Raw genomic sequence first — 27,519 nt, 5'->3', positions numbered from 1 at the left:
TATTCTTATCGCTTCCCACTCTCTGCACTCTTTTCTTTTCACCAACCCCAGTAAAGTGGCCGTGAGGAGCGCATTTGCATGGGAAATAAGAGTGGAAACGGGCACTTTTTGACCGGGAGAAAGCTGTTTTTAAACAGAGTTGAGCTGTGCACGAAGGTTGAATCTCACAGTTCACTACAGCTGGTTTTGCTGTGGAATTCTATAAAAAATGACCAAAGTTCTGGAGCCACTGTGTCTCTTACAGTCCCCCTTTCTCTGGTGACTGAATCTAACCGAATGATTTTTAAGTTCGGACTTAGACTTGGCTACCGTGTCGCTCCCGCTCGGGACATTTGCTCTCGGTCCGTGAGTGAATAATGATTCCGAGAAGTTTCAAAGGCTCATTCTTGGCAAATGACCATATTTTCACAACCGCGCTGCTGATAAAAACTCTTCCATTTCAATCCGGAATCTGTGTTTTCTCCTGTGTCTGACCGAACGATTCCAGTGATACGACCGAACTGGACCGTGGATTAGAAGGGACTAATGACTAAAGCCAAGCCATAATGATAGTGCCTTCCCAACTAATTGGTTTATTGATTACGACATTAGGATGGGCCCTGTTTAGGGCCTAAATAATTGGTTTTTGTGTGTCAAACGTCACCATATATGAATAATCCTACAATCCGGACGTGACGTGATGGTATTTTCTGGTAAAAAAGTGAATATTCAGACCTCCGTGAGCGTGTGTGCACAGTATTCCCCGGGAGGCTGAACCACATTATGTGGAGAATTGCTTCCTCATTGTTCCGCTGGTCCAACATTTCTGCACCGGCAGCACCCAAACGTGTCTTTTCATGACACCTTTGATAGAATTACCCATAAATTCACATGTCACCATAAAGTGCCGCAAAGGTTTGGTCAAATGTGGCAATTTATTACTGTCAGAGACGCCCATTACCGGTCGTGATGGTCAACGGGTTGTTTTCCTTCACCTGGAGAGGCGTCAGGATTTTGAGGAGGGAGGGTTTAATTCCCTCTGTGAGGAGACGACACTGAAAACACCATGACGGCGAGGAACATGCGGACGTGGGCAATGAACAGCGGGCGCGCCCGTGATCGGAGCACGAGCTCCCCGGTAATCTCCTCCCCCCCCCCCGCTGCGCCAGCCACTGCCCCTCCACACCTCCCAGTTCAGTGGTTTCTGCAGTCCGGCGCTGATCTCTGACATACTGACGACTTAACACCCTGGATGTCCCACAGCCCGCCCCGACCACAGGCACGGCGTGGCGCGGCGCCCTCATACGTGACCATCCGCGACGCGACTCAGTGAATGGAGCAAAGCCCGAGGCACAAACAAGTTATTTATAGACCTAAATATCTCACAAATAACACAGGATATGGGTCTGGCTCTGAAACATTATCATAAAGCAACCTATAGAACGTGCCTATATGTACCGTACTGGGGGGGTAATGTGGGGAAACGAGCTGCTTGGTGGAGGTCTTTTGTCCTCCTTCACGTCAGATGCAGCTAATGCGGGATTACATCATTAAGGGTTCATCATATCGTCGGGGGAGCAGCACAGTCGCACCCCGGCGAGGGAAACTGAGAGGATCTAGGCCCCAAACAACAAACGCAGACGGTGGGAATTTTCCGGGAACGCAATAATCCAGTGTAACAGCGGCACAAATGCCTTTTATCAGCTGCTGAGGGCCACGCTAAAGGTCGCCCAACAAACAAAAAGTCACCCTTTGTTCACGCCCTGACATTTGTGTTGGGCTGAAATGCCCCCCAGTGGTACAAGCGTCTGCCGTCCTCAACAGCTTAAACACTCTGGGTCAAACAAAGAGGTGGCGGGTCCAGGGTTCCGGTCCACTGCTGTCCTCTTATAGGCCAGGTCACATTATGTCTGATGAATTTAGCGGCTGGCGTGCTGCACTGACAGGTGACAAGCGATCCCTTTACCCCCTTTAAGCCGGGGACAGACACATTACAGCAACAAAGCACTTTGATTAAATGACATTTAAATGATTAATCAGTTCCAAAGAGCGACTGTTAGTAAATTACGGGGCTCATTGTTGAAGCGGGGAAGCGTGTTGGCACCCTCCTTCTGTGGAAGACGACCAAACATGCTGCAGGATGATCAGGTGAGCTCAGCTGACACCAGCCAACATGATTATTTACTGTGGGGCTTTTAGGCTAACTGTTGTTGCCAATGTCAACCAAAGGTTGGAGCAACTTGAAATATTTAGATGGAAGCCATTTAATCCCAATCATTCTATTCATTTTAAAAATTGCTAGCATCATTATTACTCTTATTCCCCATTTCCACCTTGTCTGTCTTTTAGAGTAGGTAGAATCTCGAACTAAACCGCCAATAATGTCGTTTGTATGATTTTTCTGGCTGCGTTTTCATATTAAGCAGAGATAAAATGCTATTGTGGTGTTGAAGCCATCATTTTTAATCAAATACAACCCTTTTTTCCCCCTCAAGTAGCCATCTTTTCCATTTTTTAAAATTTATAATGGAAGCACATCTGACCCTCATAACCTTCATTGCCCCCATCACCCATCCATGACTCGCCGGCCTTGTTTGGACATGACAAAGATGGTTTATAGTTTCCTTTTTGGCGCCCTGCACTCGCCAGCTTGCGCCTCTATCGTCCCCTCGAGTTGGCATCAACATACACACAGTGACCTGAATACCAGGTTTACACACACACACACACACACTGACCACCGTTTGACCCATTACAGCATGACAGCAGGACTAAATGTTCCAAATATCAAACTAAGGTGGTTTTAAATGACATCCTTTACTTCAGTACCTTAATGCACAAATGTTTCTGAATTGAATGTGAGAAAACAATAACTATATAAAAAGCAGCGACAGAAAATATTGACCGAGTCTTTACATAAATTATGCTAGCAGAGCTGCGGGGTATTCGACAAATGTGCTCTGCTTGTGCCAAAAGTGGCAAAGTAGCAACTCTGACATCAGGATGATGCATATGCTCATGCACAATAAGCTCTTATGGATCCCTCTGTGCTGTGTCTATGGTCAGTGTGTGTGTGTCTATGGTGTGTGTGTGTGGTCCAGGAGACAGTGTAATCTGTTGTCACTCTCAGAGGCTTTGCGGGAGGCCTTTTGCTCCAATAATCTGTCTCCTTTTACCAAGACCTAAGCACATGTGTTGTACAGCACCACACCGGCGCGCTCATGACCTGCATTGTCTGCGCGTGCACCATCAATCACTCCGTATCCACAGGGATAAGAACACTCATCCTCCCAACCCCAGTGTGGGCGTCACACACTGGACTAATAAGGAAAAAAAACAAAAGTGGGGGCCGGCTAAAAATAGATTTTTTAAAATGATTCCTGTTTTTGCTTGGCTGAAAGGAGGCAACAGAGATCAGTGATTCCAAAGTATTGACAAAACGGAGAGTTTAGTGCTCGGAGCGATGGGAAGGTGGGTTGCTGTGGAGGTTTTTTTTAGGCCTGTAGGGAGGAAAGAGGTGAAGAAAGGAATCTAATAGCAGAGACAGGAACTCTTTCAACAGCGGAAATCAATTTACATTTGCCTAAATATTGATTATTACTGTCTCATGCTTCCTGTTTCTGTTAAACTCTCCCTTTAAACTCTCAGTGCAGCATGCGTACAAACACACGCACACACACACCCACACACACACACAGTGATGACTTGAGGATTCAAGTTTTTGCCTGGCTGTTTAGTTTGCCATTTTAAACACGAACAGCAACAAAGACGTGAGCTGAACAGCGTGAACCAACAGTCCCCTACTGGTAACTCGTGTGTATGTGTGTTATTCCGCACACCAGATCTCTCTCAGATCCCCAGTTACTCAAACAAGGGGATGGCTGCTAGGCAACCAAGCCTCATCGCATTAAAGTCAAGCAGGCTGGGAGAGAGCAGGAGACACAGTGATACGGACGGAGAGAGAGAGAGGAAGGCGGAGGGAGGTCGGAGGCAGAAAATTGTGCTGGCAGTGTTACGTAATCCAGTAGACCGCTGCTCACAATAATGTGGTTAGGCACTGGAAAGTGATGTCCATTAGACACAAGTGAGGAGGCAGGTGAAGACGCAGCGTCCAGCACTCATGTCTTCAAGCTGCTGCTTTCAAACGGAGGCCATCAAACTCCACACACGAGGAACCGAGGGCTTCCTGTGCAAACCCAGCAGAAGCAGCGATCCTCCTCCCCAGGGGGAGGATTTCAAACAAACAAAGGCGTGAAGAAAGGACAGACACACGTGCACGGATGACGAACAAGTCGCGCTTTCAAAGCTGGGGGGATTTGTTGTGTGTACATGAAAGCTGAGTCGATGCGATGCTCAATAGTGCATCTGACAGGTCCTTGTACACAATCAGCAGATATCAATTTCCATGAACAAATATTCTCCCTGGACCTTCTGAGCCCCGAACACTTCAGCTATTAGAGCAGGTCCAGAGTGAATAGGGGGAAAATACAAGTTGGGGCTGCTCGCGCCACAATAGAAGGCAAAGGAAACACAAGAGAAGCAGGTGAGGAGAACATTTTAGCTTTAATTTACACAGTATCACGAAAATATCACACACAGTCAAGATAAACCAAGATAAACATCGAGCAGACTGGTGATAAAAGTGAAAAATAGACGTTTCAACAGCAGATTTGAACAGTTTAGTAAACCAGAATCAAGTGGTTGTTCAACTCCCCGATAATAAAATAGGATATTTGTAAACTGTAAAGGCAAAAAGAGTGAGAGAAGCTGTGTTTAAAAGTGAATCCCACATGGGGGGACACGCTGAATGAAGCCTCCAACAGATCCAGAACCCTCAAAGCTCCCTGGGAATGATGGAGAAGGGCCGGATGGGACAAAAAGCCTCCAGATCCAGAGCTGTCAGGAAGCAGTCAGGGGCCTGGCTGGAGCCCAGACACTGCAGGGCCTCGCCCAGACCGCTCCACGCCTCGTGGGACGTACTGTGGATTTGGACGGCATCGCGGAGGACTTTCTCCCCAAGGTGGACACGTCCAGTTTTCACCAACAGTCGGCCCTGGGTGGACACGTAGGAAAGGCGGATGTGAGTTTAGTTTTTAAGCATTCTTGATTCCGTTGTAGTTGTGAATGCTAACTTCTGTGGCCATCCGGGGAAGACTCTCTGTCCACATGCTTTAAACACTCCTGTACTATAGGCAGATGTATGGAGTAGCGTAATAGTGTGTGTGGGAGTGTGTGTGAGTGTGGGAAGCACAGAAAGAGCTGCTAGCATGAATAGGAACGCACACACTGCTGTAATTCTGGTAACCATGAAAAAGCTGCTCGGATAAACAGCGGCCTGAGGTCCGGGCAGGCCAGCTGAGGTCGGGTCCCAGAGCAAGAAGCAGGCGGCTGTTCCGTTCAGGTGAACGACAGACCGGGTGCTGCACCTGAGTGTGTCTGACATCATCGTCACTGTGCTGGGCTGCGATCCCACGTCATTGAACAGGCGGTACCTCGGGCAGAATTTGTCCAGAAAACCATATGAAGAAAGACATCCTGCTAATGGCCATCATAATCATGGCTTTTGTGCATTTTGAGTGATAAAACATGTCTAAAATTCACATTAATCTCTGCCTGCTGTGTCCAAGCGTCCATATTTGATGGGGTGGGGGTAATGATGGGATGGATTTGGGCAGGAAATCATTAGCCCCCTCCTGGAGTTGGGGTTGGCATCCCACAAGGATGAAAAGAAATATGAGAAAACGAGTGACGAGAAGCCCTTCAAGGGCAGTTTTCTGGCTTCAGAAGTCGCATCTATTGGATTTTCTTTAATTACTCGCAGCCATCTGCCCCCGTCTGACTGGCTTCATGGAGCTGCTGCTGCTGACGCCACTGAGAGCAGCAGCAGGGGAGCTGAGGGTCCTCAGAGGGACATCTGTCCATCATCCCTCCATCATCCCTCCATCATCCCTCCATCCGTCCATCATCCGTCCATCATCCGTCCATACATCCATCATCCGTCCATCATCCGTCCATACATCCATCATCTGTCCATCATCTGTCCATCATCCCTCCATCATCCCTCCATCATCCGTCCATCATCCGTCCATCCGTCCATCATCCATCCATCATCCGTCCATCATCCGTCCATCATCCGTCCATCTGTACATCATCCATCCATCCATCATCCATCTGTCCATCATCCATCTGTCCACCATCCGTCCATCATCCGTCCAAAATCTGTCCATCATCCATCCATTCATCTTCCATCATCCATCCATCCATCCATCCATCCATCCATCCATCCATCCATCCATCCATCCACCCACCCACCCATCCATCCATCCATCATCCGTCCATCATCCGTCCATACATCCATCATCCGTCCATCTGTCCATCATCCATCCATCATCCGTCCATCATCTGTCCATCATCCATCTGTCCATCATCAATCATCCATCTGTCCATCATCAATCGTCCACCTGTCCATCATCCATCCATCCACTCACCCATCCATCCATCCACCCATCCATCCACCCATCCATCCATCCACCCATCCATCCATCCATCCATCCATCCATCCATCCATCCATCCATCCATCCATCCATCCATCCATCCGTCCATCATCCATCTGTCCATAATCCACCCATCCATCCATCATCCATCCATCATCATCCATCCATCCACCCATTCATCATCATCCATCCATCCACCCATCCATCATCCATCCATCCATCATCCATCCATCCATCCATCATTCGTCCATCATCATCCATCCATCCATCCATCATCATCATCATCATCATCATCATCATCCATCCATCCATCCATCCATCATCATCCATCCATCCATCCATCCATCCATCCATCCATCCATCCATCCATCCATCCACCCATCCATCCATCCATCCATCCATCCATCCATCCATCCATCCATCCACCCATCCATCATCCATCCATCCACCCACCCATCCATCATCCATCCATCCATCCATCCATCCATCCATCCATCCATCCATCACTGATGGATCATGAGTCCATGATGTGATCATGTGACTTCTATCTGTTACACTGACGCCATTAAAGACTTCCTTGATGACATCATGGAAACATTTGAGGTTTTCTTCCTCTGTCAGCTGAGAGCACAAAGACAAAGGAATGTGTCTCTTTTGGCCATTTGCCTGTCGTGATTTTTAGTCATTCAAGCCTGGAAATAAAGTTAGGATACAGCTGAAGACTTGTTTCGAGACTTATGAAGAAATAACAAGGATGTTCTATCACCAACAGCAATAAAGATGATTTCGGAGTTCCTTCCTGCTAAAAGGAGGATGGGTTTTAAAGAGCACAACTGAAAGGAAGGGATGCCACAAGAGGAAGAGATCAATGAAAACAGGGAACAGAGGAAAAGAAAGAAAAAGAGAAAAAAGTGAGCCACACAGCAATGGAAGCACCGGCCAACTCCCAACTGTCTGATGAAGGACTCTCTCTCTCTCTCTCTCTCTCTCTCTATGTCTCTTTCTCATGGTTATCTGAGGTCTACCTCAAACGAACATATTTCCCTGGTTGCTAGGCAATGCTATAAAGCGGACAGAACGTGCAAGGAGTTATAAATAATGTATTTGCATTATCTAATCAGCTGATAACCACTCCATGTGCAGAGTGAGGGAGAGACTGAGAGAGGGAGCAATAGAGAGAGAGAGAGAGAGAGAGAGATGGTGCATTTGATAATTGGAACGCAGTTAATTCAATGAGCACAAATCCTTGTCCTTGGGAGTATGCGTTCATATGGGAAACAGAATGAATATGCTTCTGCAAGAAGAGAGAGTGTGTGTGTGTGTGTGTGTGGCTGGTTGAGTCAGAGTCAGGACAGAGATGAGATGTGGAGGATGATGATGAGAGTGGGTCAGATTCATTTCATACCATGGCCAGAAGCAATGGAGCCATGTTATCAGCTACCCATCAGAACACACACACAACCATCTCTCTCTCATTCACACACACACACACACACACACACACACACACACACACACACACACACACTGCACATTATATATGAGGCACTTACCATAATGAGGTTAAAAGCTCTGAGACAAATTTGTACAATGACATGACAACGCAGTCTTAAATGAACACTATGGATTCTCTCTCTCTCACTCACTCACTCACTCACTCACTCACTCACTCACTCGCACACACACACACACACACACACATACTGTACAATAGTGTCTTCGCTGGTCCACCCTCATCAATCTAATAATGTGTGACCTGTCTGCGTCCTCTCTGTCTTTACTGTCACTGGGGAATAATGACATTTCCTACTGGATGACAAATACTATAAATTGTCAATATACTGCATAAATTGTTCCACTCTTCAAAAGCTCTTAACCCATAAAAGCAAAGGGCCAAAAAAATAAAGTACGGTAAATAAACTGTGGGAATAACTAATTTACTACATGTAGCCACGGCAGGAGAACGTTGTCTTTTTGTCACATAATAACACAAAAAGCTGATGTGCAGGACATTCAAGGAAAGTACAGTATGTACTTCTGCAGAATAACAGCTCAAGTGTAAGAATATCATCAGAAGTCCCTTTAAGGCATAACAGGAAAACTGGGCCACTGGCACACACAGTGTCCACAGCAGATCCAGTATAAAAATAAATGTATAAAGCCACAGAGTAGCAGCAACTGGAGGTTGAAAGGCAGAAACAGGCAGCACTCCAGATAAAATGTCCCACACTGTCCCACTTAGGCTTCACAACAGAGCCAGGATGCAACTATGTGTTTACCGCACTCCGATAACATGGCTAATTTATAATCTGCTGTATACAGCAGCTTCCACGGCAGAGTCGGGTTTATTCCGGTGAATCTGTGCCGTCTGTGTGTGCAGCTCCATGCGGATTCCTACAACCATACACACTGTAGTCCACACGGACACATCTCATCCCCACGAGTCTTAAATTCAACTGTTTTCTGCCAAACTGTGGTTCCCTTATCTGACCTGACAAAACTGTACTTCAGAATAAATCTGAAATTTGCACGGTGTTTCATACTCAATAGATTTGCATTATGCTTCATTACAGCAGTCTGCACGGCCACTCTGTGTGTGCTGAACTGATATGTCCCCCCCCCCCCCCGCAAACTATCCACATGGAAATGCCATTACACCCCTGTTATTACTTTAACTCCTCGCTATTACAAAAATATTACCTGGATGAGTTTTAATAGTGTAGAGGATACCATCACATTTGGAAATGATCCAAAAAAGTATGCCTTTGCACCAATTCTATAGAGAACGACCCACGTGCACTGACACGGACCGAGACCGAGGACACATCTGCCCTGTAAGAGACCCAGAGAGGGACACTGCCAGCTGGCTTTTATTCAACTGTCCCCCCCTGGGATTGGTTCTCTCACAGGCCAAATATGGAAGAGATACAACCTCTTTGTACCCCAGAGGGACTGTGCTGAACACACACACACACACACACACACACACACACACACACACACACACACACACACACACACACACACACACACACACACACACACACACACATGCCTTATGTGGTCACAGTGGCTGAGACAAAGAGGTATCATCCAGCACATTTAGCACATTTTTTGTCACCATGGAGACGGCAGATACTGTGTGTTTGGAGTAGTTGGATTGGAGGAATGTCCCAGTGTGCTCTTCTCCCCATGACAACAGAGAGGGTTCACAGGTTAGAGCAGTTCTGATTAATCCAGCAGATCAGACTGAGCGAAAGAGAGACAGAGGGACAGAGGGACAGACAGACAGTGAGGGAGGTGGAGGGAAACAAACCTGGATCAGTGACCCCCTGTATCACCTGGATTTAATTGTATCAGCGATTTTAAAATAAATAATTGCTCTGATTCGTCCTCAGCAGCTTATCTCATGAGAGGACAGTGGGGGAAACTCTGCACACTGTGTCCCCCTGCTGTCCCCCTGCTGTCCATAAGCGCTCAGAGAGACAGGCACCAGCAACAGTCCTTCAGCCAATCAGAGGGCAGGGTTGAGGCTGTGACCCAGTTATGTTTCAGGAGGGGGGGGCAGATGGCGCTGTTTGGTTTTAAGAAGGTCGTGTTTTTGGTCAGAATCGTCAATAGAACCTTTAAATGAAAGGGACCCTCCAGACCCACCTGCGGCCCAATAGCATCGTGTTGTCACTGTCACTCACCATGTGCACCAGTATGCTTTCTCCAGTGGGATGAATGGCCAGAGCCTCATCATACAGGCCTTTGGCTTCCTCCAGGTGGCCCCGAAGTTCTGCCAGGCGGCCCCTTTGCAGCAGTACCGAGTGAGAATTTGGGAAAAGACAGCTGGCTTCAGCAATACAGAACTGGGCCTCCTTCAGCCTCCCATCTGCCATGAACAACTCTCCTGATGGAACAGAGCGGCCACGACAGAAGAGAACTTTAGGCAGAAAAAAGACACTAAAAAAAACACTGAAAAAGAGTCCGATGTCTGTTTGAGGAGACACTGAGACGAGATTCCAGCATCCCTCTCACCGGGTCCACTCTCCTGCAGACAGAGCAATGTCAAAGAACGCAGAATAGATTTGATTCTAAGTTAAACAGTGTGATGTAAAGTGTGTAGAATGTGCAGAGTAGGAGCAGCCTGCTGGCTGGGAAGTCATGAAAGTCCTGCCTAAATATGGCCATCACACACTAAAGCTGCTGCTGGGAAGAGGACGACAAAGCAAACACACACACACACACACACACACACACACACACACACACACACACACACACACACACACACACACACACACACACACGCATTCTTGCACGTCTATCTTTGTGAGGACTTTCATACACTTGGTGCATTAACCAGCTCCTTACTCTAACCCTAACCATGGCAGCTAACCCCCCCCCCACACACACACACACCTGACCCTAACCCTGACCCTGAAGTTAACACCTTTAAACCCATCTCAGCCCCCAGACACTCCTATGGGGTGTCTGGGGGGAAATTATGGGGACCAGCCAAAATGTCCTCTCTTTCCAAAAATGTCCCCACTGTGCTAGTAAACTGCACATTGGAAACATTCGTGAAATACTTTTACACCAGAATTGGGCTGTGAAACCGCTCTTTTCCATCACATGCACTATTCCCCATCTGGGCCTCTGTGACACACAGTAAACAAATCATACATCCGCTACCAAACCAACACACACACACGGTTTCACAGAGCTGTGTGTGGGGCGAGTGTGTGAGGCATGAAGAGATTCATTCTCTGGGTGTTGATCTGAAGCCCATTCATGATCTCTGTGTCACCACGCTGAGCCCTGGGGAGGGGGGGGGGTGATGTGGTCAGTTATGTCTCTGAAGCTTACTGGACAACGATGGGCTTGTAGTTGTGTGTGTGTTTCCCTGTGTGGCAGATGAAAGAGGAAGTGACCGCTGAAAAAGAAACGATGGGATATGTGTGTGTGTGTGTGCGCGCGCGTGCTTGTGTGTGCATTTTAAGCACAGTTCAAAGGTCAGATATAAAAAATGGCCACTTGGGTAGTGACCCCCACAGCCTTTCCTCCCATCTGATTCTACACACTGGTTGAAACGCCATCTTCCACTGACTGTTTCTCATGGCCCGTCCACCTTCGAATGTGTGTAACAGTGGCAATAGTGGCAATAGTGGCAATAGTGGCAGTAGTGGCAGTAGTGGCAGTAGTGGCAATAGTGGCAATAGTGGCAGTAATGGCAGTAATGGCAATAGCGGCAGTAATGGCAGTAGTGGCAATAGTGGCAATAGTGGCAGTAATGGCAGTAATGGCAATAGCGGCAGTAATGGCAGTAGTGGCAGTAATGGCAATAGTGGCAGTAATGGCAATAGTGGCAGTAATGGCAATAGTGGCAGTAGTGGCAGTAATGGCAGTAATGGCAGTAATGGCAATAGTGGCAGTAATGGCAGTAATGGCAGTAATGGCAGTAGTGGCAGTAATGGCAATAGTGGCAGTAATGGCAGTAATGGCAGTAGTGGCAGTAATGGCAGTAGTGGCAGTAATGGCAGTAATGGCAGTAGTGGCAGTAATGGCAATGATAATAATGGCAACCTGCACCAAAAAGCTAAAAACCCAGAAAAAGCAGAAAAAGAGAAAGTCTGTATAAGATAAACTGATACTACGGAGCTGCTGTTACCAGCCTGGAGCCAAATGCGCTCCAGCGTGGTCCAGATGTACGTGGGTCCTTGGCGACGTGTGGAGCTCATGTCCGACACCTCAGAGAGAGCAGCCTCCAACCGAGAAGCTGCAACAGATGAAGGGCTCAACGAACCTGTCATGGAAAAAGAACAGTAGCTTCCTTAGGCTTGGTTTTACGTGTGTGTTGGACTAGTTATGGTGGGAGGAGGATAGATGGACAGGTTATAGTGGGGCAGGGAGGGACAGAGAGGATAGTGGGACAGAGAGGATAGATGGACTGGTTATAGTGGGACAGACAGGATGAATAGACTGGTTATAGTGGGACAGAGAGGATGAATAGACTGGTTATAGTGGGACAGAGAGGATAGATGGACTGGCTATAGTGGGACAGAGAGGATAGATGGACTGGTTATAGTGGGACAGAGAGGACAGATGGACTGGTTATAGTGGGACAAAGAGGATGAATAGACTGGTAATAGTGGGACAGAGAGGATCAATGGACTGGTTATAGTGGGACAGAGAGGATGAAGGATGAATAGACTGGTTATATTGGGACAGAGAGGGTAAATGGACTGGTTATAGTGGGGCAGAGAGGATAGATGGACTGGTTATAGTGGGACAGAGAGGATGAATAGACTGGTTTTAGTGGGACAGAGAGGATCAATGGACTGGTTATACTGGGACAGAGAGGGTAAATGGACTGGTTATAGTGGGACAGAGAGGATGATTAGACTGGTTATAGTGGGACAGAGAGGGTAAATGGACTGGTTATACTGGGACAGGAAGGATGAATAGACTGGTTATAGTGGGACAGAGAAGATAGATGGACTGGTTATAATGGGACAGGGAGGATGAGTAGATGGTTATACTGGGACAGAGAGGATAGATGGACTGGTTATACTGGGACAGAGAGGATAGATTGACTGGTTATAACGGGACAGGGAGGATAGATGGACTGGTTAAACTGGGACAGGGGGATAAGTGGATTTGTTATAGAGGGAGACAGAGAATAAATGTACTGGTTGTGATGGGACAGAGCACTCGCGGAGACAACGACCCACCACCATAATTTCATTAATGAAACGAATGGTAAACTGACAACATACTAGTTGAGGCATCCTGGAAGTCAGGGAGGGTGAGGTGGATGGAAGGTTTCCTGGCTCCTGGGATGACCTCTGACTTTTCAGCTATTGGTAAACTGCTGCTGTCATCTGTCTCACTGTAAATCACAACACCAGTAAAACCAGTACAAAACAGTCAAGAGCTTTCGACGACTCTATAGAAATAAAGTTAAAAAGTTCTGTTGTGGGAGGCTGCAGCTCCGCTCAACATTACTCCCCATTAGCAGCAGCTTTGGGACTCTTTATTAGCTACTGTAAACATTCAAGGTTTAGCAGGTTCTTGTGGCGTGGTGGGACGCTACAGGGTCGACACTGCTCCTCGGAGGCAGAACGACAGTAATAACGGGGGCGCACGTGTTCCCCGCTCACCTGGACCTGCTGACATCATAACGACTTTGCCATTCTTGCAGCATCTCTTCGCAGGTCTGCAGGGCTGCAGCGGGGCCAAAGAGGGCCTCTTCAAGCTTCACCTTGGTGAAAAGCAGACTGCAAAAGAAAAATCGTTACTCTTTCTTTCATTCTCCTGGTAGTAGCAGCAATAAAGTGGCACAATTAGACTGAGATTCTGAGAATTAACCTGTTCATGTTGACCAAACCCAGGCGGAAACTAAAACCTGCGAGAAGCGAGCGACGGTCACCAGGCAGAATTTGTCAGATGGGGATGTTAAAAGGCTGGTCAACATTATCCAAGGCTACAACATCCCTGTTGGATGGCCTCAGAGCAGTAAACACAGCTTCAGTAAGGAGATCAGAGATTCCTCTAGCTACAAATCTGTCCCTTTATGCTTTGATCCTTTCGTTTCCTTTTTATGTGGGTTTTTATGAGTTGCTTAGATGAACACATCACCAGACTACTATGACAGTATTTGGTCTGGGCTGAACCGGTTTATAGAAGCCAGTAATTAGTTCTTAATTGTGTTTTTGAACCAGCTGGGTGAAATGAGTAATGGACAACTACCAGCTTGGTTGGGAAGCACTCAAAGCAGCTCTGAAGATCAGGAAGAGACTCTTAAATGCATGATAAAAGCTCCAAGACAAAACCAGAAGAAAAAGGTTTTGGAAGAGTTTTTAGATCAGCAGTTCAAGATGCAAGATGACGTTGATCACAGTGACGATCACCTGTATCTCAATGGCTCAAACAGCATTGTGACAGAGCGCTTGAAAGAGAGACTGGCAGAAGCCACATTAAATGTTAAGAATCAACATAAAAAGAAATTTCCACAGCCAGTGAGTTGCTTTCGGAAACTTGACGAAAGAGAAACTATAATGTCGGACCAAGAAGCCGATCGAGACCAACGAGAAAGACGTGATACCTCTCTGATTCGCAACAAAAGGGTCGAGTTCATTAGAGCCGGGCGACTAGCCAGACCACTCCTAGGGACTGCCAAAGAGTCATATGATTTCTTTACATTTAATTTTGAGCCAGATCCACAGTGTGAGAATAAAAAAAAAAGTGGAACTGGAACTGACAAAGGTGATGACAGACAAATCAAAGGTCAGGGCGGGGCTAAAGCAGATAGCCCCTCCAAAGCCCCTCCTCCAGAAATTGATAATAAAATTGATTTGTTCATTACACAGCTGTCCCCGCACCTTCTGCAAGTTAGAAAAGCCGAGTATGTTGGGTACAAAAAATGCATTCAACAACAAGGCGAGCTACTATTCAAGCCAAGTCTTCGAACTGTTCCAAGCTACCTCAAGCTCCCTGAAAATAAAAAGCCTCGTCGTTTGGAAGAAGAGGGCCTTTGTGTTGGGAAGAGGCCTCCTGTATCTCTGGCCAATGAAAATCTTCTAGAGAACCGCATATTGAAGACAAACGAAGGAAAAAAGTGGTTTGGAGATGATGGCAGGATCATAGCTCTGCCTGACCCCATAAAAAAATCATCCACACAAAGCCCATTGTTACACATGGAGACGGATCTGGACTCTGAACTACAGCCTGTCTACAGAAAAGCAGTGAACCCCACCAGTACAGGTCCATACCTTCCTGGAGCAGAAGAACTTAAGGGGGACTTTCAGCTCGACATTGATGTTTCTGGCCTAGAGTTCTCCCATCACCCACTTTTTAGTCGCGAGCACGTGCTTGGGGCCCGTCTAACTCAACTGTATGACCTTTACCTCAGCAGGCAGCACAATAATCTCACTGGACACCTGACTGACAAATTGAAAGGATTGAGGAAGGCGATGCAGGACATGCTTGGCAGTCAGGGTGTCACTGAAGCCAAGCAGCAGAGGATTTCTGACTACACTCTGGAGATCAGGAACACCAGGCAGCTGAGAGACAGCGAGCAGGAAAAAGATCGGACTCTGCTGCAGGATATCGTCGAAGTGTGGAAGGAAATCAAGGCCCTGAGACGTTCTCAGAAGTACACCAGCACAACGTATAAGCTCTGCTACAGAAGAGAGAATGTGGATCGTGAGAAAGATGAGCAGGAGTACGAAGAAGAGATCATGTCAGAGATTTTGGACTTGGAGTTGGAACTTGAAGAGGAATATAGAAGAAAGCTATTAACCTACAAGTTACAGCTACAAGAGTGGAATGCATGGAGAAATAAGCAGGAATCCGAGGAAAAGGTGAGTAAGAAGAAGGTTCAGCCAAAAGGAAGTAATAAACAAGAACATGATGATCAAGAATACGGTCAGTCAGAGGAGACTCTTGAAAAAGCTCCACCAAAGCCAGAGCCTCCAGAAAAGCTGCCATTGGAATCCATAGAGAAGCAGATCAGAGCAAAAGCCTCCAGGATACGTAGGAAACCAGGTGAGGCCATCTTGATTCCTGTCCTTTACACATCTGGAAACATCACCCCCACTGAACTCTGCCCCCCTGCTGAAGAAAATCGAAGAAATGAAGTAGCAAAGCTTTCTTTTTTTATTAGAGTCCTCTACAACAACAAAGAAGTTTCCCAAACAGAAAAACACTTCCTGAGCAGCAATTTCAAACTGCACTTTGGAAAAATTTTCAATCTCAAAATATTGAACTTTCCACAGAGCATCAACTTGCAAGTGTTTGAAGGAACTGGCCTGTCACATACCCTCTTGGATCAAGTGTTTATTCCAGTGCCACAGCCCTCAGTGCTAACTGGACAAGTCCCTCTGAAGAAACTTGAGTTTAGCAGTAACCAGAGAGGAATATTTGAATCTAGCAGTCAAATCGCGCCCACTTCTGGGAAGCTGTCATGTTGTGCTTCTTGGGGCGTCAGTGAGGATGGGTTACCACTGGCACCTCCTGTGGCTAGAAAACCAGGTGGTACACACAACTACCGTGACGCTGTCTCACACGGTAGAAGGTCTGGACTGTACACCATGAACAATCTTGAGCAGGCAGCGCATTGTCAACTGGACCCCAATGACCCAGTCAACACCTCCATCATTCAGCTACTAAAAGTGGATAGAAAGGTAATCAACCCTGAAAATTTACAGTTGGAAACTTTGCAAGAGGATTTTAACTTTGCGAATGATGAAGAACTGGAAGGGTCCAAAAGATTTCAAATGCTCCAGCTCAGGAACCAAGGGGTGGCTGGGTTTCAGAATTACAAGTTCATTCCTGCTCTGGAGAACGAGGTCACACGTGAGATGTGCCAGGAACTTGATGAAGGACTGAAAGAAGGAGAAATAATTGACACTAATCGGTATTTGGATGCAGACCAGGCCTTAGCAGCCAAACACTTGCTGAAAATGCGAAAACTTGTCAGTGACAGATTCAGTTGTGCTAAATATTACTGCGGACCAGCTGACATGGGCATCACAGAGATGAGGCCAAAGACCGAAATTCTGATGGTTAACCTGTTGAAGCTGACCAAACCCAGGCGGCAACTAAAGCCTGAGAGAAGAGAGCGAACGAAGATCACCACGCAGAATTTGTCAGATGGGGACGTTAAAGTGCTGGTCAACGTCATTCGAGGATACAACATCCCTATCAGATGGCCTCAGAGCAGTCAACGCAGTTTTGAAGACAGGGAATTGTTCCTCACTCAGGTGCAAGTGAGGCCTTTTGTGGAGGTTTCTTTCCAGCATACAGTGCTTCAAACAAGCACAGCAGAAGGACGAAACCCCAGCTGGAACCAGCAACTGCAGCTACCGGTCAAGGCCCCCTACGGTAGCTATAGTGCCTCTAGCTTACAGTCAGTGCGAGATGAAGTTTTCATCAACATATTTGATGAGATAGTTTACAACACTGAAGTGACAGACAGGCAGACGGGCAAAACAGTACGGACACAGGTAGAGAAACGCTGGCTGGGCTTTGTCAAGTTTCCTTTCAGCACTATTTATTCTCAGTCCAGGATTGACGGCACGTTTAAGGTGAACACGCCAGCAGTGTTGCTGGGGTACTCTAAGGAAGAGAATCAAAACAGGAATGGCATCAGTTATGCCTGGTTCTCTTCCCAGATTCAGGAACCATATATTACACTTTTCATCACTATTGAACCGATGCTGGTGCCTGCCAAGTTTATTAAGGAGACATTTGACAGTGAAGAGGATGAAAGCTTGCTGAAAGCTTCGAAGGAATTTGAGAAGGAAGCATCTGTGCTTTGCCCTGAGCGACCGTGCATTACCAATGTCATAAATCTCAATGGGAGCGAGGTCTTCATCACACGATACATTCAACCCCTGAACCCCCCAATATATTTATTGGAAGGGCTTTCCAGTAATTCCCAGGATGCCATGGTTGCCCGCTATGTGTCCCTAATCCCTTCTCTGTCAGACAGAGGCCTGTTTTCTGCCTCTTGTGAACTATGGAGCACGTGCGATCAGTTCCTCACCCACCTTGCTGGGGATAAAGCAGACCATGCCGTACTCTTGTGCAACTATTTCCTCTATATAAAGAAGAGAGCCTGGCTTATAATTGGCTCTGCTATACCGGAGGGACAGACGGCGTATGTCTTGACTCACGAGGAGAGCCGATACCTGATCTGGAATCCCAGAAGTGGTCAATCTTACACGCAATATGATGCCTTCTGCCCCCTGCAGACGGTTGGTTCACTGGTCAATGGTGACAATTTGTGGCTGAACATTCAAAAACATACGTCACCAATGAGGGTCAGTTTTGACATCATGAAAACCAACTTGTGGAAACCCTTTTTCTCCGCGTCTTTTCCTAACACAGGGCTGTTGGGCAAACAGCTTCAGAGGTTAGTATATCAGCCACCAGACAAAGAGGCTGCAGTAGAGCTTCAGAGGAGGATTGAGAAAACTGTGAGAGACAAGTTCATGGAGTGGCGCCCCCATCAACCCACGCACTGGAATCGCTACTGCATCAGCGTCCTGAGACAGTTCCTGCCCAAACTGGAGCTGAGTGAGAGGGAGTGCATGGCGGAGAGGCATTGCCACAAATTGCAAAAGCTGCTAGGAGACACGAGGATTTCAGGATTCCCTCTGCATCAGCCCTTCTCCGACATGGAGCACATCATAAAGGCGGTCCAAAGCACGGGGGTTCATAACATTCAGGAACCAAATGTGGAGTTTGCCCTGGCCGTGTATGTGCACCCTTACCCAAATAGCATTCTGTCTGTTTGGGTGTATCTGGCCTCTCTGGTGCGCACGTGATACAAATGACCCTCGTGAGCTCAGTTGTGTGTATACGCTAATTTTGGAACTTGAACGGTTCTGAAATGTCCCAAAAGCAGCACCTACAACACGATGGAATAAATGTATGTGTTTAAATAAACCTCCGAGCAATAATTCTCAATTTGTAGTTGATACTATGTCTCTGACTAAACCTAAACATTCCAACAAATATATTAAAATTGTTACTTTGTTATATAGTTATAACCGTATGAACAGTCACAGGGGATAGAGCTGCTTACACCATAATTTAGGAGTAAAAGCTGGAATTGCCACCTGTTTATAACAGGGCTGCCACCTGTAGATAACCAACCACACAAGCGTAAGCTAATATCAAACTTCCTGCGTGGCAGCTCACAGATATGGCTACAACGTCAAAAATTAGTTGGTTAAACATATACTGCTGTGTTAACACCGCTGACTACCTGTGCGTACGAATGCTTGCAACTCGAAGACGAGTTTGTTCAGAGTCAGCAACCCATCGCAAGTTGACTGACTCGACCTCTTGTTCATTCCTGTAGCATCCATCCGAGCATCCGTTGACGTCAAAAGAACGAGTAGAAAGGCTACCACCTTTGGTTTGTTTTTTGATGCGAAAAGTAAAATATCTTTTCAGGTCTCCTGGTAGAGAAATCTTAGCTGGTTGACTCTAAATTTGACTGGGCATATAAAAGGCCTTAAAGGAGCAATGAAGAGGGGAATGGCTGCGCACGGCTAAGCTATCCTTGCAGGGTCAGAGTAGAATATGAAGTTAATGAAGGTGTTTGCATTCAAGTGGCAAAAAAATAATAATGAAATGGTGGAAAAACAAACCAACACAGGACTTTCTTGAACCATTGTTGTCACTTCACTGCTTGGCTGTCAAGAGCTGTCATTCACGGGGCACGATGAGGGCAGTGAATCAGCTAGCAAGGAGACACCTCCATATCCTCTTCTGTCCTTCCTGGCGTCTCTCATTCCATCCAAAGTGATTTCATTTCTGCTATTTCAGCCACTGTCACTGACGAGATCAAAGGTGAAGTTCAGTCCGCTCCCTTTTACGCATGAAGAGTAGATGAGATAAGTGACATTTCATGTCCTGCTCAGCAGTCTGTGATACTTTTACTTTTGACACTGCAGGCCAAATTCAGCAGCCATATACTGTTTTTTTAATGTTTTTAAAGGGTGAGATACCCAGTCTGTCTTTGGCATGTTAAATAGACACATGCATGGCTACAATTACAGAGAAAAACATGCTGACGTCATGGCTTCCTCTCTAAATGGCCTTTAGGCTAACGCTAATGTAGTAGCCCCAAATGCAGTGCACACAATCTGAACCCGGTTTCATCTCATTGGCTAAATTGCCTGACTGAATCTAGACTGGCGCATCTCTCCTGGGTTTGCCACAGCTGCTTGAGTTTGCAAGATGCCCCCGGTTGCCCAGAACCGCTCCTACTCAGTGGGATTATGCATCGTGGTTAGTGAGCAAGTTGTGGCGAACAACGAGGATGAGTTGAAACAGACTTGCAGAAGCATTTTAGTGGACCATACCACAGACCAGGACACACTCAGCTGGCAACTTTATGCACTTATTTGGAGACCACGCCACCCTAACATCCCTCCCCATCCGAACCATCTGACCCAGCCCAGCAGCAGTGACAGAGCTCATCCCACCAGAGCTGTGCAGCGAAGAGCGCTCAGCTCTTTCCTGCACACTCCACACACCAATGGCATCAGCCCATCACCCCCCATGACCTATTTTAAATCTGACACGGCCATTTTGGACCAACTCTGCTGTGGACCATTAAAGACATGTATGTTGTCATATATGGTGTCTGTATGTATAGTCGGTGAAACTGGAGAAACTCTAAAGTCTACTCATTTAGCGGTTTTCTACAGGCGAGTGATTTACATTAGTCTCTCTCAAACACACACACACACACACGCACACACACACACACACAGATAAAAAGTAAGAAGCAAAATGGGAGGGAATACGGGATGAGAAGGAAACAAGATACAAGATGGCAAAAGAGGATGTAGAAGATGATAAAAATGAGCAGTGAGCTGACAGTGGGCTGCAGGCAGAGTGGCAAATAGGATCAGACACGTACGTGCACGCAAGCATGAACACACTAGATCCACACACTTACGAGAATGCGGCGACATGTCCAGCAATATGCATCATATACAAGCCTTAATCTCTGCTCACACAGCCAAAGCAAGTCACGTCTAAGACGTTTGTTAGAGACATGTCCACAGGGTAGCGGCTTACCCAGCTGGGTTCTGATTTATGCGCACGTTACAGGTCAGGAGGATCTCGGTGCTCTTGATGTTTGAATGTGATACTCAACCTCTGCCTTCTGGCTTACAGGTTATACGCGCCCACACACACTCCGAACGTTCCCTCAGGAGTGTTAATGAAAGTAATCTAGCTTCAGTTTAGCTTCCGGACATTTGCAGCATTTGCTGATGTGTTTTAATATTAATATAACAAAAGCATAAACTCCCTGTTTCTTTTTTTACAAATATTACCAGACTTCATATTCAGATTTGTTCCTAGTTTCTTCCGTTACAAATATTTGATTCTCTTGTCTCCTGAATAAAAGAGAGTTTGGGTTTGTATCTGCATCTCTGATTCACTGTCCACTGTTTTGGAACATCTGATGTAGCTCTACCCATATGACCTCATGGTTACCGGGGCGATGGGGATTCCTGGAGCAGATAGTGATGTGATTGGCTGAGCCATGAAAAAGAGCTTGTAAATGGGTCAAAGCAGTCAAGTGTTTCTATGAAGTGCGTGTGCGTGCATGCGGATACATGCAGGAGATTTGGTCTTGTGTTTGTACATACAGTGCAGCTCAGTGGAGCGTGCACTAAACCGTGAGTTTTCCAGAATCCACTCATCCTCTTTTTTCGTCGTCCTGTCAGACTCTATCACGCCTCTTCCTGGATTGTTTCGTCAGCTTTCTTGCATTTTTGTTTTTCCCCAACACATTTTTCCTCCTCTGCTTCCCCTCCAACTCCAGCTGCAAGTGGCGGGACTGTGGAGGCCAACACTGACCCCAAATGGAAAAATATGGAATATTATAAACCTCCAGAATGATGACTAGACACATTTAGATGTTACATTCGGGACAACAGGACAGGCCTGGGTATTGTCAGTGTTGTTTGACACAGTCAGATTGGATTTTGGTGGATCAGATAAACATGATTCTGACATATTTCCCTGGTGCAAGTCAGCGTGGCAATGGGAAAGACAAAAGCCCTGAATGGATGCCAAACCATACTGGGAAAATGCATACAAATAAAACACAAGTGGGCCGACAATAAAGCCCTGCGGGACCCCAAGAACATGTCTAAAGAGCTCTTGAAGCACATGATCTGTCTCAAACACTATAACAGCCTTTTAAAAATGCGTTTGTTAGCTAGCAGGGTAATTACCTGTTATGCTACCCAGATTTAATCAGTTTATGTCACACTCTCATCTTCTGACTTAAGGATGCAGCCTTTTGCAGTCTTTCCTGCAGACACGATAGCTTCCTTAAGCCCAGCAAGATGAGGCCCCAAGTCCAATGGAAGCATCCCTGCTAGTTGGGAGCATATTGGATCTTCATGTCCCAACTTTACATTAATGCTAAGCACTTGAATGAAAGATGATGTATAAATATTACATTGTTGTAGTTGATGAACAAACATGGATGTAAGTAAATGGCCACTGTGTGACTGCTCCCCCTTACTTGAAGTTGCTGGGGTGCTGGCTGAGGGCCAGGTTGAGGGTTTCCAGAGCAGGCTGGGGGTGTTTCTGGGCACTGAGCAGCAGCGTCAGCAGGTGCAGGGAGTGAACGTCGTCCCCACGGAGAGATAAAGCTATCTGCAGGGGCTCCATGGCTGCTGATACCTAAGAGACGGTTCTTTGGTCTCAACTCACAACCACCTTCATTTGTTTGCTTGATTGTCTTTACCTGGCGTACGAGGGCCAACTGGAGAGCAAGGTACATGGCAATCTGTGCATCTTGGGGATCTAACGACTGAGCCCTGTAACAGAGTCACGCAAACAGTCACATGACAACATGAATTATGATGTGAAACGCAGTACAACAACTCTCAAACCGGGGCTATTTTATTTGTGTGATAGTGGTTTAATAACTATTATAGTAGCAACACATTTGTTAATAGAGAAATGGGAACACACGAAGAAGAGGGGAGGAACCGGAACCTACTTGCTCAAAGCCCGTAGTGATTTTTTGTTGAACTCGTTACGATCAGCCCTTAGAGAAGCTGTGGAGAAAAGAAAGGTGTGTCTAGTATAGCTCCACATTTATTAAATAGTTGTACTGTAGACAAAATAGTTGTTTTATGAACTCTAAGAGCTTAAAGAAAGTGGGTTTAACTTAATCAGCCTTGGCTGCAGCATCCTGCAGATCATACAGCTGTTGTTGGGGCGGAGTTTTGTTTCCTCTGTGGGAATATGTGGCGTATTTGTGGGGTGAGGAGGGTTACCCTCAGAGGCCTTCAGACTGTAGCAGAGCCCCACAGACAGGTAGGCCCGGGGGAGAAATTCTCCAGCTTCTTTCCCCATAGACGCCACACGCTGAGACAGAGTCAAGGCCTCCTCCAGCTGAACACACATTCACACAACATTTACCCTCACACATCACTTCACATACAATTTGGATGCAACGTCTGTGTTAAATGGTTAAAAGTTCAGAGTTTATTTGACCCTTTTTGACCCTTTAAACAAGGTTAAATCAGATATTTGGGCTTCCTGTAGACCTCTAATGCTGCAGCAAACAAAACATTGATAATTGAGCCTGTTGTGACGGAGAGTGAGGACAGATGGAGGAGACGTGGTCCAAGGATAAGGCAGTTAGCCGGAGGACACACGTAAGCACGCACGCATGCCCACATTGGTTGACGGAAAAGTAGGGAAAAGTGTGCCACTGTCGGTGAGGATGGCGGTCAGGTGGGCGGGAGGGGGGGGGGGTCATATCTTTGACAGCGTGCCGTCGCATTAGCAGGTCACCTGCAAGGACACCGTCCTCCTCCTGTCCCTCCCGTGAACCGTGTGAGTTGAAAGGCTGCATCCAGTTATTTAAACGCGCCTCCTCCACACAGATCGAAGGAGGATTAGGTTGGTTTTTGTCTTCTTTCTCCTTGAGAACATCACGCGGTCGCTGGGTAAAATCACTCCATCTGTAAAACCTGCTTTTCAGGAACTTACCAAAGCTGCTTTGCAGTTTCTAATGACATCGCGAGGAAAGAGGTCCCCCCCACCCAGCGCGCCCCGAATAAACACTGAAAACACGACCACACGACAATAAAGTTTTGGCCTGTGGGTGAAGGACATAAAAGAAAAGAGACAATATGCTCAGATGAGAGCGCAGCCTTCCCAGTGTGGCTGCTGGTGGATAGCGGTGGTCCGTTTATGTAACGCTACGGCCGTGGAGTCCTATTGTGATTAAGGCTGTAAGCTCCTTAGTGTCTCCAGTCTGCCATCAGCTTCAGCATCTGACAGATGCGCTCTCTCCGCTTGCTTCTGTTTCCTAATCTCTGACCCCTTTCTCCCTTTCTATCCATTTCAGCCATTCTCATTTTCTCCCTGCAGACTAAATACCACCGCTGATGCGACTTTTGCCCTCCCGCCCTCAGCGCTCGCAGCCCGTCCCAGCGAGATCTGTGACCGCTCCTGACGCGTCGCTTCTGTAACGTCAGCGACACAGTGTGGTGGCGCTGGCCCCCGTCCCGACCGAACCATTAGACATTTTCCCTTCTACCTTTAATTAATGAATCATTTTCAATCTCTTTCTGAAATCACTGGCCCAGAGAGGTGGGAAAGGTGTGGAAAAACACCGTAGGATGTGGAAATGCTGGCCTCTGTTGTGGGATTTGACTTTCAAGAGGTAAAAATCAGGTGCGGAGTTGGATTTTAGGAAGATGATTCCAAGGTTATCTCAAGAGATCCCGAGCAGTGATTAAACTTCCTTTTGTTCAGACACAATTGTGAGCGTCTAAATGTTGTTTTCATGCATTTAAACATGTAGAAACTTATGGACAATGAAGGGGGAAATCTGCTCGTGACAGATGTAATCTGGCGACCGGTGTGGGATGAACTGACGTGGCTCAGTGACAGCTAATGAGGCCAGATGGCTCAGAGCAGACAGGGAACTGACAGGTGGGAAAACACTGATGTTCCATCACAGACAGTTTTAAAAGGCGCTTTAGATTTTAACCTGTCTATAAAGCACCTAATGGCTTCAGATGTATGCCTTATCTCTACAGAGCAAAGTTAAAATGAGTGTATTTATCATGTGTTCGGCTTTGTGGAACGACTCAGTGGTGTGGTTGCTCCTCACCACTACATTTAGCATTAGCGTTAGCTACAGCCCACATGCGTTAGCTCCTGGAGGACGGTACGGCTGCGTGCACCCTGTTCTCTTCACAAATGAGCTCAAGTCCACATGCTGCACAGGTGACAAACGTCAGACAGTCTGGGGACACAGCAGAGACCAGTCCTCTGCCTGCAGCGTCCAGCATAGTGGACCTTGGGCTAGTTTAGATAAACTAGAGTCTATCCCAGCTGCCTTCAGGAGAGAGGCGAGCTCATCACAGGTCAACCCCAACCCTAAAACAATACCCACCCTGATGTGGCTGCTGTTGTAACGGTTCCTGGAGGATGAAGACATTGATTTACACCAATTCCCAAGGCCTGAATCCAACAGAGCAGGAGCCTACGGAAGTTTTAATCATGGCTTGGGAGGAGCTCCCCAGGGGACCATCTGTAGTCTCCTCAGGCACTCAGAGGTTCCTGCCCGCCAATCAAGTCAGGCCGACCTGTCCAAAATATCGCTATTTAGTCTATTCACAACGATAGTGAATAGAGGTTTTCTCCCATCTGGAACTGCAGAAATCCTTGGATCCTCAAATCACCGATGGCCGATGAACGCACCATCCGCAGCGTCCCACTGCCGTGGCGGGTTTTCGTAGCTCGCCAAGAGGCCGGACCCAGAACAAAAGGTGCCGTGAAAACTCGCATCTGATGTCACCATGCATCTGAGTGTCTTTAAACCTCTGTGGGCGAGGCTGAGCACGCTACGCTATCTGTCTTTGACATGCGCTGACTCAGCATACATTCATATGGGGACGTCATTCCAACCACTCTGAAGCCGACTATGTATTGAGTTGTCGTGTGTGTGAGAAAGTGTGTATTCTGCGTGCACAAAGGTGTGGAAATATGCGGATTTACCCAATGCAGTTGATTAATGCAGATTTTCACTGCCAAGAGAGGCAGAGACGGGTCTTCTGGTCTCAACCTGGTGCACTCTTTAAATACGGACACAGCACCCACCCCCTGCAACACACACACACACACACACACACACACACACACACACACACACACACACACACACACACACACAGGCCATTGATATGTTAGAATAGGACCAGATGCCACAGATCATTTCTGAAACATGTTGAAAATGTATCAAACACACATCAACACACCAAACAGGCTTATTGAGACACTGAATACATGTAGGCCAGTCATTAATGGACTACTCTCACTCTCTCTCACACACACACACACACACTTGCCCTAAATAGAAGCGGATCTGACGACACTGAGATGACACTTCTCCTTCTAGGGAACAGCCTATTTCCAGCTCTCTCTATTGATCTACGGTGCAACCCAGATCAATCTATATGTTTCTGTCTCTCTCTCACCAATAATTTGCTGATCATTTAGCAGAAACGTGCTTGAATGCCCCCCATTTCTATCCAATAATAAGTGTACTGAAGTAAATGACAGGTTGCAGCCAGCGCTCCGTTCTGTGGGGGCGCAGCAGCACCGAGCGACAGGCAGATGTGGGTTAGTGGGTTTGCGAGTTCTTCGATGACTTTCCTGAAGGAGAAGCTCGCGTCATGAGTCCCACAGAGGGAAATAACCGTTCCTACTGTCTAATACACACAGATTATTAGGCGTGAACATACCAAGAACACGTGCAGCGAGAGTACATCGCTCTGAACAGGCACGCTGAGCCTTTGGGGGTATGTTACCTTGCTCAAGGGCACTGTGGGCCCAGTCCCCCACAGTCTTATGCACTACCAACCCAAGTGATCAGTCAGGCGTCAGAAATTGTTTTTATTCATATAGATTTTTCTTAATAAGTTGCCTTTTTGGGCCTAAAGATGCTAAAAATTTGTGAAATTTTGCAGGCAGGAATTGGCTCTACGGCGCCACCTGTGTACGTGTTATTTGTTTGGGTTGTTTTCGCCTAAATGCATTAAATCTGGTGGCGCTATAGAACATCCCAAGACGCACTATAAAAAGTCCAATTCCAGTCATTCTTAATTGTTTGATTTTGTGAAAAGTGATTTTGGCCGGTTTTTGTCATTCTCAGGCTACTTGAACAAACTCCTGCAGGTTTTATTGAATCGTCTTCAGATTTGGACTTTGCAACCTGGAGACACAGGCGGCGTTTAATTGGGACGCTTTTAAAGTATCATGTCTCATGCATACACGCAGCGCCACCTGCTGGCAACAGGAAATGTTTCACCACTTTTCATCAGAGGGCGCAGGTTGATTTCTACAAATGGAAAAGTTGTTCTAAATTAAAGGTTTTACAATCTTTCTCAGAATTCACTCGTTCTGACCTGAACACCTGTAGCTTCTGACCTGAACACCTGTAGGTACTGACCTGAACACCTGTAGCTTCTGACCTGAATA

At 46.8% G+C, this 27,519-nt stretch overlaps 1 protein-coding gene and 1 pseudogene across 4 annotated transcripts in view; one reads left to right on the top strand and one right to left on the bottom strand.

Moving 5' to 3' along the window:
• Positions 1-4,523: 4,523 nt before the first annotated feature.
• The window catches only part of ttc7a (tetratricopeptide repeat domain 7A), a 32,546-nt gene continuing 9,550 nt past the window's right edge, over positions 4,524-27,519 (bottom strand). The window contains exons 11-20 of one of the 4 annotated variants that reach the window (XM_029835152.1): positions 26,038-26,142; positions 23,295-23,412; positions 23,015-23,072; positions 22,757-22,829; positions 22,532-22,692; positions 13,623-13,739; positions 13,239-13,351; positions 12,131-12,265; positions 10,167-10,369; positions 4,524-5,032 (exon numbers count right to left, since the gene is read on the bottom strand). In XM_029835152.1, the coding sequence (XP_029691012.1) occupies positions 4,814-5,032; positions 10,167-10,369; positions 12,131-12,265; positions 13,239-13,351; positions 13,623-13,739; positions 22,532-22,692; positions 22,757-22,829; positions 23,015-23,072; positions 23,295-23,412; positions 26,038-26,142 (1,302 nt within the window). In that variant the 3' untranslated portion in view covers positions 4,524-4,813. Of the gene's footprint in view, positions 5,033-9,559; positions 9,724-10,166; positions 10,511-12,130; positions 12,266-13,238; positions 13,352-13,622; positions 13,740-22,531; positions 22,693-22,756; positions 22,830-23,014; positions 23,073-23,294; positions 23,413-26,037; positions 26,143-27,519 lie in introns of those variants that run through there. The other 3 variants (XM_029835153.1, XM_029835154.1, XM_029835155.1) reach the window with 3 other exon arrangements.
• Positions 13,839-19,503, top strand: LOC115249541 (coiled-coil and C2 domain-containing protein 2A pseudogene; annotated as a pseudogene).

Source organism: Takifugu rubripes, chromosome 4, assembly GCF_901000725.2.
Source record: "Takifugu rubripes chromosome 4, fTakRub1.2, whole genome shotgun sequence".
NCBI lineage: Eukaryota > Metazoa > Chordata > Actinopteri > Tetraodontiformes > Tetraodontidae > Takifugu > Takifugu rubripes.
This window is presented reverse-complemented; position numbering and strand designations above follow the sequence as displayed.